General features: G+C 49.3%; 1 protein-coding gene across 1 annotated transcript; it reads right to left on the bottom strand.

The window, feature by feature from the left end:
* Positions 1 to 2632: 2632 nt before the first annotated feature.
* On the bottom strand, positions 2633 to 4511 carry LOC119095189 (C-type lectin domain family 4 member F). Its single transcript, XM_037218095.1, has one exon. It carries the CDS (start codon positions 4504 to 4506, stop codon positions 3217 to 3219), a length of 1290 nt encoding a protein of 429 aa, XP_037073990.1. The 5' UTR covers positions 4507 to 4511; the 3' UTR covers positions 2633 to 3216.
* Positions 4512 to 10509: the final 5998 nt, after the last annotated feature.

The following is a 10509-nucleotide window of genomic DNA, read 5'->3' as shown; positions in this document are numbered from 1 at the left end:
ATCAATCATGCCCACCAACCTACGAAATTGAAAATGCGAAACAAGTAAGAGGTGTGCATGATAAACATCCCCAGGGGCAAAGTTTCGCCATCAAACACTTCCGTATTTACTGCGTCAGGTCTGTCCCAAAGCTCTATATGACAGCATTAGGATAGCGTTCTCAGGTAGCCTGGTGAGTTAGACACCCGAAAGGCTTAGATTTATCATTATTGAGCACCGCCATGAACCAAGAAAACGGTTAACCGAGGGTTTAAGAGGATAAAAATGGCGGTAAAAAGAAGTTCCGTGCTTCAGATTGTCTCCCCTATTCCCTGTGAATTGGTCACTGTTGGGTGCATATCAAACATGTTTGGGCGGCTGGCGAATTAATCCACTTTATGTATCAAATACGCACAGGTTTACAGTTGGAGCATATTGCAGAGAAATTGGTCAACATTTTAAGCCACAGATGGCACCTCAAAAGACAATCGGAAAGGAAGGAAGAATGAAGTGGTATCACACTGGTATGATACCAAGAAAAACAAAAGTAGTTAAATAAATATAAAGACTGATACTGTTCTAGCAAAATTTTGCAATCAGCTGATTTGACTTAAAATCTGTTGAGATGAGTGCTCAAATGGTGATATTCATCTTGTAAACTTAATCTAGAAGACATTTTTGAATTTTTTCCCTCCTGCATTTCGGGAGCGATGCAGTTTAGTAGTCAAGTTTCCTCGGGAAAAAAGAAATACGTGGAGTAAAATTATCTACCAAGCCTTGCTGGTGTTTGTCCCAGGCTCCGCTGGTGGCGTGGTGGTGAGACCAAAAAAATAAGGGATGCGTGAAAACCTTGCATTTGGCACACAGCTGCCGATTGTGATGGATTTTGTAAACAAACCAAACTTAATGCGTGCAAGCAGCTGCAGTCTTTTGGGTTATTGGGCTTGGAGGTGCCTGGTGTCCTTGCTCTCTGCATACATAGACATGATTCAGATGTGGGTGAGGCAGGACATAGCCATAGGTGTCCAGGTTCACATAAAATATGGGCAAAAGGAGTGAGAAATTCTTCCTCATAGGGCGTTGCTTTACACCCAAAGTCGGCATTTCTAGGACACTGGGCTGTGGTCGTTGTCCTGGGACGGGAAACTAGAGTTGATCCAATCGGCTCTGTGCGTCCGCCGCCCAGAGGCGCGCGGCGGTCGTCGCTTACCCGGGCCGGCTGGCCGTCGACACCCCACATCCCCGCAGCGGTCGCTCCTGCTGCCGCGGTGGCACTAGTGATACAAATGCCACCGAAAGGTTTGGGCCTGCGCGCCGGGTGCCACTAGTGTAGCAGTTACGTCGCCTGCGTTAACCACTGCACGTCTGAGAAACCATGAGAAACCATGAGAAACCACCAGATGTGATGTTTGATTTCCCGCGGTGCCCGTCCTTCCCACCAGGGTGAGAGGTTGGCGTTGCTATATAGCCCCAGCAGCTGAGCGCGTCCTAAAGCCCCAATGACACGCCCGTAATCCCGCGGAGCAAGGGAAGCGATGGCTCGGGTCGCAGTTTCAGCAAAACTGGACGGCGTTGACCACTGCAAGTGACGCTAGGAGGCGGGTGCTGAACGCGCAGCAATGATCACCGTAAAATAATGTTTCTGGATGTCTGGAAGCTAATGCGTGCAGTTCAAAGACGACACTGGGCGAATCTTTTTTACAGCCTTGAGGTTGTCCCTTAGACAGTTTAACAACTTCAGCAACGCGGAAAATGGAGATGTCATCTTACTCGTCCAGTTCCACCACCAGAATCCAGCACCACTTCACGATGCTGTAAAGACCAATTACGTCATTGCCATCAGTCGAAAACCCGCACAGGTTGAAAAACGCCCGGAATATCTCTAAATGTACGAGTTGGGGCCCAAAGCGCTCAAAGGTACTCCTTTCAGATGCGTCACCATTTTCGTCCACCTGTTGGCCACGGCCTGATGTAGGCCGCGGGACAGACGTTGCGCGGCCTCGGCGGACGGCAACGCCTGGCGTCGAGTTTTGTTGTTTTTTGTTACTTAGATATGCGAGCGTGCATACTGAAGACTACGTTACATAATTTGTGCCACTTATCAATGCTGACTGAACGCGGAACAGGCCCAGACAAACATGGTTTGGTCATGCTGATCCAAATTATTGACTCATTTTTATCTTCAGTCTGTATTTCCGGAACCCTTGCTATCTCTGTGCAACCCAGATAAAAATTCCGACGAAATTTCTGGGTTCTCTCCGTTTGAAAGAGTCACTTTGCCATTGTAAAATGAAGGACGCGGACGCTTTTTTTCATGCAGTTATTTCACGCATGAATTTGTCAGTTTATTTATTGTAAACTTGGGGCAAAACGAATCACACGGTTGCAGCTGGCCTATATTCCGGTTAAAGAAGAAAGCATTGGTAATGCATACATATATATCCATACATGTATGTATGTATTTATTCATATACGTATATATACATACATACATATATATATATATATATATATATATATATATATATATATATATATATATGTGTGTGTGTGTGTGTGTGTGTGTGTGTGTGTGTGTGTGTGTGTGTGTGTGTGTGTGTGTGTGTGTGTGTGTGTGTGTGTGTGTGTGTGTGTGTGTGTGTGTGTGTGTGTGTGTGTGTGTGTGTGTGTGTGTGTGTGTATGTAGATGTATATGAGTTAACCTCGTCCTCAATAAAAAATGGGCCATATCCGGCGATTGTTTCAACGGGGGGTCTTTTACTATCAGAGGGCCCTTCGTCAGCTCTGTGCCCCCTTGGCAAAGCTTTGGCTGTGCCCTTGCTGTCGGACATAAAATTCACGCACTCAAAAAACGTGCCCACTTGTCAGTATCGGTAAAAATGTTATGCATGCACATTTGCATTCGTATTATGGAACTCGTCGGTAACTACCCACACCGACAAGTGGACATGATTTTTTGAGCGCGCAAATTGAATGTTTGACAGTGATGTTGTCTATACTCACCCGGGAGAAAGCCCAGGGCCGAAATTTTTTAGACATAATTGGCATCATGACGTTGTGGTGTGTCAATACCCTGCTATGCCCGTTTGATTTGGAGTCTCGAACCAGCACTCCGTCATATGAAATCAGACTATTTCATGCGTCGCATTATTCACGACGAAACCGTTCAGGCCATGTAATAATGAACGACAGTAAACCACACAAACCATCCCCTTACACTGCTCAGGACACAGGATGCTAATTTGACAAGTTGATCTGGCACATGAAGCAGATTTTCGCGTCACAGGATCTATCATTCCATTTCAAGGTGTGGGTGCTTCGCCCGTAGATCTCCACACAGTTCTCGGCACCGCCACTGTTGTTGGGTTCCGAGGGGCTCCAGTTCGTGTGGTCCAGTTCCGTGCCGTCGCTCCAGCCCCAGCCATTTTCGGCCGTTCGACTCAGACCTATCCAAATATAGCCACAGTCACTGGCGGCCACCACCGCGGTCACGTGTTGCTTGTTCCGCTCGTGCACGGACACCAGCCGGGCCGAGGGGTCCATGAGAGAGCAGGCGCGGTGGGCCCGGTACCAGGTGGTTGTCTCGGGAGGGATCAGGTAGCATCTGTCGCCTCTGTGACTCCAGCCGTTTGGACAGCGCTGTGTGGTAGCGCCCAGCACAGTCAGCCGCTCCTGGATAACCCGCTGGCCGCTGCTGAGCGCCGCGATGCTCGACAACAGGGCGTTGTGATTGTTTCGGAGCTCGGAGAGGTCGGCCCGCAAAATCTCGATCGCCTGTCCCTGAGACGTCCTCATTGCGCTGTGGTCCGCCTGAAGCTGCTGTACGACCTGCCGTAGCTCCAGGACCGCCTCCTGGCCCGTCTGCAGAGTGCCGAGCTGCTGGTGGCAGTGAGACAGCTCCCGCTGTCCGTCCAACACATGCCGCATATCTGCCGTGATGTTTGTGGCGAGCTCCGACCCGCGGAGCACGTCCACGCCGAGGTCGTTGATCCTGGCGTTGAGCTGCTCTAGATGCGGTGCGATCACCGCGCCAACCCCCGTCTCCACGAGCCGCTGGAGTCCGTCCAGCGCCGCGTCCCAGTCTGGTCGCATCGTGTCCGACGGCAGGCTTTCGACGCGTTCTTCCGGTGTTTCAACACCTCCATCAAAAGAAGAGACCGACATGCCCTCCCGGTTTCCGCTCGGCTCTCCATCGCCGTTGACATCAGAGATGTGTCCCAGCTCCACGGCTTCGTGCGGTTCCAGGCCATCTCCACTGCCAAACATGTCCTCCCGACCCCCGCTCGACTCTTCGTCGCCGCTGACATTAGAGACGCGTTCCAACTCCACAGTTTCGTGCGGTTCCAGGCCATCTCCACTGCCAGAGGCCCTCTCATCTCCCATGTCCCCACTGTACTCCATGGCAAGCTCTAAGCCCTGCTGCTGCGGCAGACTCACCCGACCGCCGCCGGAGCCGGCCGCGGTGGCCAGTGAGACCGCCAGCGCCGCGGCAAACACACAGCTCGCCAGCTGCAGTGGCGTCTTCATGGCGCCCTCAGCCACGACTGGTAGCCCGGGTTGCCGCGCGCCGCCGCGGGACGCGATGTCCGGCTCCCCGGCTGGTGATAGCCGCCCCCGCCACCTCAGCGACCGCGGCTATCGGCGGAGCAGAGCAACAACAGGCACTGGTTTGCTCGGCCCTTCCGCTGCCGGAAGGGCGCGCTGCACAGGCGGATGTTGAATGTCTGCGGTCGTTGCCCGAGTACATGAAGCACGGTAGTGTGGTTTGGACGTGTTGACGCGGGTACCTATAGGATATTTTGCGAGTGCAGTGAGCAGGATGCAGTTTCGCAAAATCAGTCGAGAGTCTCAACTCCGTGCTATCATCCTAGGTTATCCCAAAAATGCGTATTTTTGCCGGGAATGGTTTTTTATTTTGCCGTTTTTTCCAACGTTGAAGCATGTATTTCCATTCGTCGCTTGGCTTTTCAGTTTCTTTTCTTGGTATGATGGACCTCGGGGAGATGGAAGACGGAAATAGGAAAGTAATCTATGCGTATAATATCGGATTTTCCACGTTATTTTCCGTACCGTTTGCGCTTGCGCTTCTCGTAGGCTGTCATGATCGCACTTCCTCAGGTTTGGAGGGCTGCCTCCGCAGGACAGCTCAAATGCAAGTTGGTGGTGGGGACATATGTTGGAGATTGCTCAGCTGCAAATTGAGGCAGCTCGGACCAGTTCCCAAAGCAATGCAATGTTGCGTTCCCGACAAAAAATTTTGACGATGGGTCACACCAAGACTACGCCACGTCATGTACGCAAGAACAGGTGGCCGAGTGGGCCGCGCTCACACCTGCATTTCCTAAAAAATAATATCAGCCTTATGGATGCCCGGACCCAAAGCATTGGAGGGCGGTGAAACTAAGTTCTTCGTGCTATATTTTTCTCAAATTACATAAAAACCAAAAGGCCTTTGCAAACGGGTTCCTCTGCATCAACTATGAATAGAACATGATTAACGGCTAACTTGACTTGCCTGGCTAACAGCCTGGCAAAGTTACATAGAGTCCCGGTCACCGTGATCGCCGGCTGGCCACGTTGACGGTCGAGTGCTCCCAGTGCAGCAGGGCAGGCACCGGATGGAGATAGGCGTGCACCGAGCAAGGTCTCTTTGCAAAGTTTTCGTGGAAAAGGGCTTGCCACTGAGTGGGCCCTTCCCTCAGCCCGACTTAAGGCCCCACTGCTCCACGCAAGTACCCACCCAGCGGAAGCTGGTGCCGTAGCCCGCGCGGAAGGACGTGACGGCCCGGACGCATAGCCGGGAACGGTAACCACTTCACGCGTCAGAGGCTTCAGACCTGGGTAGTGGTACGTGGCAAACGTCCTTCTTGGTCAGAGTGAGCTGCGTCAGGAGATCAATATCAACAAGTTCGCAAGCTGCCTTACTTTTAATATTGATTTGACATGGGATCACTTCCGCCTTGTTTGATCCTGGCTCTCAGCAACGACGTTATAGATATGCAGTGGTTCTCACATAAATACACTGACACACACACACACACACACACACACACACACACACACACACATATATATATATATATATATATATATATATATATATATATATATATATATATATATATATATGTATATATATACCCTTAGCGGTCCCCAAGATAAATATATATATATATATATATATATATATATATATATATATGTATATGCATATATATATACATAAATATATATATATATATATATATATATATATATATATATTATATATATATATATATATATATATATATACATACTTAGTTATATATATTTGAATCACCGAGCCACAGCGGTCCGTCTCATTAGCTCATGTTGGGTTTGACTTGAATGGTGGTTGGTGCGTTAAAATGTGTTTTCAACGGTGCTTCGCTCAGGGACGCATGAAGCTCGCTAAAGCCCAAACAGTAACCATGTCATTTCCAAGAGGGACACAATTCAAGGTGTTGACAGTCCCTTATATATATATATATATATATATATATATATATATATATATATATATATATATATATATATGTGTGTGTGTGTGTGTGTGTGTGTGCGTGCGTATGTGTGTGTGCATACTCATATATTTATAAATCTGCCCCTTAAGATGGATAAATAGATATACATAGCTTATTAATTGTGTCTTGATAACTACCACCAAGATAAATTTCCATTGGGCATGACGATGGTATGACATTCAGTACTGGACGATTTGAGCGTTGTAAAACGTCTTAGATCCTTGGATCCACGTATAAATATAATTTACCTGAGGTGATAGATTATCAGGTGAAACTGAAGTTCCTATGCGCTAGTGCTGAAGTTAGCTGTGCAAACAAAGCCGTGTTTTCACTAACTGAACCATGCGATACGGCTCGGTATCTGAAACAGGTAGATAGTAGCGACCCCTATACTAACAGACGACAGCCAGCGCCCTCTAAGATTTCCCTGAAGCTTCGCATTACGTCCGAAAGGTGCCGCGTCGATCAGGGCCGGCGCGGGCGTCGCTCCACCTCGCAAATGCATTGATGCTGACCCCCGCCTCGCCAGGGCTGCCACAGACCGCTAAGGGTCGGGTGACGGCTGGTTTATCCAAGCAGCACTCGCCGGAAGCAGCTGGTTGCGACACCAGAAATGGCAGCGCGGCGGCTGCCTCCCTCTCGATCGACAGGTGGGAGCGCGTCTCTCGCCGCCGTCCGACCGCTGAGCCCGACGCTGCTGGGCCGCGACGGACCGCGCTGCAGCTGAGGTGGGCCTCGGCTCGGCCCGCGACGAGAATGAGGCCCCGGGTGTCGCTCCCTCATCGAGCTATAGGACTGCTGAGGTCAGCTCGGTGTAAGTGTTAGCCCTTGGCTTATAGCTGCGATACTCAGTGAGCTCCTAAAAGAGCACTCGTGGCATCCAGGTGGTGATACACATTCAGTTAAAGGGGATCCAGCCCGGCAGATCAACAACGTATGCAACATGTACCATGTGCTAGACATTTGTCACTGCTAACATTTTCCCTGGCCGTATTAGGTGCACAGGAGGTGCGCGTCAGCAGAGCCAAGTGAACATCATTGCGTGTACGGAAACATGCTTTCCCATAAAATGGGAACGCTGTTGCCATTTTTGTTGCTGTGTGTGTTTCTGCATTGTTTGATGATTTCGGTGACAAAGTGGCGGACTAGGCAAATATTTTGGGAAAGGCTCCTCCAAGGAAACACGGAGTGCCCCTCACGTACCTGCACATTTTGTTGGTCGGCCTGCTTCTTAAGTGCTCTAAGGTAGAAGTGCCCTTGGCCTGCAAGAGTCTCACGACCAGGGGTTGAAATTTTTATGGTCCAGTGAGAATGATCCGTTCTTCAAAAAATGATTCCCGACATGTTTTTGCACCGTATTCATCCATTTCCGGCATCACGCATTAACAAATCAAAACTATTTGATAGTCGACTCACTCTGCCCAAATTTTATTGTTTGACTCCTTGAAGACTGCACAGTGACAGGGACACGGGTGTTCGGTTAGGATGAAGGCGCTGACACAGGTCCTTCAGCCAGCGCATCTCACGAAACACAAGAGATCGTATTGGGTTTCGCCTGGCGCTTCCTAGACGGTCAGTTTTTCCGCCAGTGACCAGCCGGCCGGCTCGTTGTTGCATAGGCCGGGGATCCAGCAGACCAGACTGTACATGACACTGACCAGCCAGAGCTGGCCCGCCTCCCACCAGGAGGGCTCGCCGCTGTGCAGTAGACCGGCCGAGTGCAGCGCCGCCCCCGGCAACCGCAGCAGCTGCACCAGCACTTCGGCCGGCCGCTGGTCGGGCGCTGCCGTCAGCCAGCAGCCGCCGATCAGCAACAGCACGGCGGCCAGCAGCAGCGACAGCCGGCGGCGCTGGAAGAAGCTCCAGCGGCTGGGGAACAGGTCGGGCTCGGCCGGGCGCTTTAGGCTGCTATTGGCGCGCGCCAGCAGCAGCGCGATGTCCTCGTCACCGTGTCCGCTGAGAGCGCGCAGATCGAGCGCGCCGCCCTCGTCACTCTTCTGCACCAGAGTCGTCAGCGACTTGGTCAGCGCCCTGAAACGAGCAGGTCACCCGTCGTGAAGGAATAGCGAGGTACAGATGTGAACGAACAAATAGCGTAAGTACGCATGTCACAATGTACGCAATGTCAGACAGTTCCAGCAAACTACATATATTTTGATGAAAAGAAGCGTACCTTTCTTTGGACAGCTGGTGCTTAAGGTCATCTAAAATTTGGAAAATTGACATCATGGAGTTCATGATTTTCCCCATCTTGTCAGCCCAGGCCAGCTGGTCACGAGCACTCTCCGCGTTGCAAGCAACTTGAATGCACGCAGTGAGTGTCTTGTGCATGACCTTGGACTTCCAGAACAGATCGCCGGCTGCTGCCTCCTTGCGCTTAGCATCCTGCACGGTTTGATAAGCCTAGAAAACAATTAGGAGCAAGCGTGAAATTATGGTCGTCGGGTGTCTTTGCAGTACACTACATTTTAACCTTCGCCGGGGGCGCAGCTCGCTTGGTGACATTGCTTAATAGGTTCGACTGGCATAAGCAATAACCATGGGCTAAAGCACGCATTCAGCCCGGATTAGAATAACGTTCTTACAAAGCCCATCAAGGAAGTCGTCCTTGTAAATAAATGATTGACGTGCAAAGGTGCTTAAAACTGGGAGTGAAATCACCTTAGCAACAAATAAATGCATGCGAGCATATTAATGCATCGATCCACACATATCATCGGACACTAGACGGTGCTAAAGAAAATTATCTTCCGTTGGAACGCGTGTTAACCAAACTGCAAAGCTACGAACTACTTACATCAAAGGCCTGCTTAGATTGCTTCATTAGTTCATCGGCCGCTTTCAGCGCGTCATCCAGAGCAGCTTGGGATTCGTCAGCCTCTTGCTGCAGCTTCTTACGTCTCCAGGGTGATACGCAATTCATCAGTTCTTTGTACATTATCTCTGTTTCGATCCCTTTTGATTCTAGTTCTTCCTTGCGCACGATCAAATTTCCGAGGGCTTCTTTAGTCTTTTCTTGTAACTCTTCATTTTCTCTATGTCCAAAGTCCGCTCGTAAATCTTTTGGGGATCGGGTGTCAATAACAGATGAGCGTGACTGACTTCGCGTTGACCTTGCATCACCTCGGAAAGACTTGTGAGAGCGAGGACGGTCCCCGCTCATTGACCTTTTGTCGGCAGATGGGATAAGATAGTCAGTGGACCGAGCCCCCGCGCTTCGTATTTGTCTTTTCATGACGCTTTCTGTAGTGTTCTATGTAAACCATAAGCAAGTTAAAATTTTGTTTATGCTGTGACTATTGCTTACAAGTTGGTCAAATTTAAAAAGGAGAGAATATTTACCAGAAGATTCAACCCCCAGAGTATTACTTCACCATATATGTATTTCAGGCGTGCAACATTTTTAAGCCGATATTCAGCATCGCCGCGTGAACTTAATTTTGTTTTGAGCTTCCTGTATGGAATGCTCTTAATTCATGATACAGAAATTCACTTATTGCCGCAGCCGATATTTTTGTTAAACATCTCTTGTCGGACTTGTGCAAATTTCCGTAGATTACAGACAGATGGCAAATTTCAAAAATGCTGTGACATATTTAAGGACATTTCATGTGATCACCTGGTCAAGATGGATATCAAATAAAGGAACGTGAGACTGTTCATGCCTCCCTAACCAATAAGGTAAACATTATCCGTTTGTCTGGCCTCCAATACACAGAGATGATGTTCTGCTCCCCCCCCCCCCCCAAATAAAGAAGGATGATGCACATTAATTGCAATACATTAGTCTTAGCCCTTTTGCCTCAGCACATGTTTTCAAATAATTTTAGCAGCATTGTTTGGGTTGCTGTATACCTTATGATAATACTTTGATATGTGCTGCAGTGGGACAGGACGGTGTTTGGAAGGTGATCGCATGACTGTCGCATGATTAAATCTAAATAAATATCATGCGTACACCTGACACTTAATCGCGTTGAGGTGA

The sequence above is a fragment of the Pollicipes pollicipes genome, unplaced genomic scaffold (genome assembly GCF_011947565.3).
Source record: "Pollicipes pollicipes isolate AB1234 unplaced genomic scaffold, Ppol_2.1 Scaffold_1376;HRSCAF=1609_pilon_pilon_pilon, whole genome shotgun sequence".
NCBI lineage: Eukaryota > Metazoa > Arthropoda > Thecostraca > Pollicipedomorpha > Pollicipedidae > Pollicipes > Pollicipes pollicipes.
The sequence above is the reverse complement of the archived record's forward strand: the minus strand, read 5'-3'. Positions and strand labels throughout refer to the sequence as shown.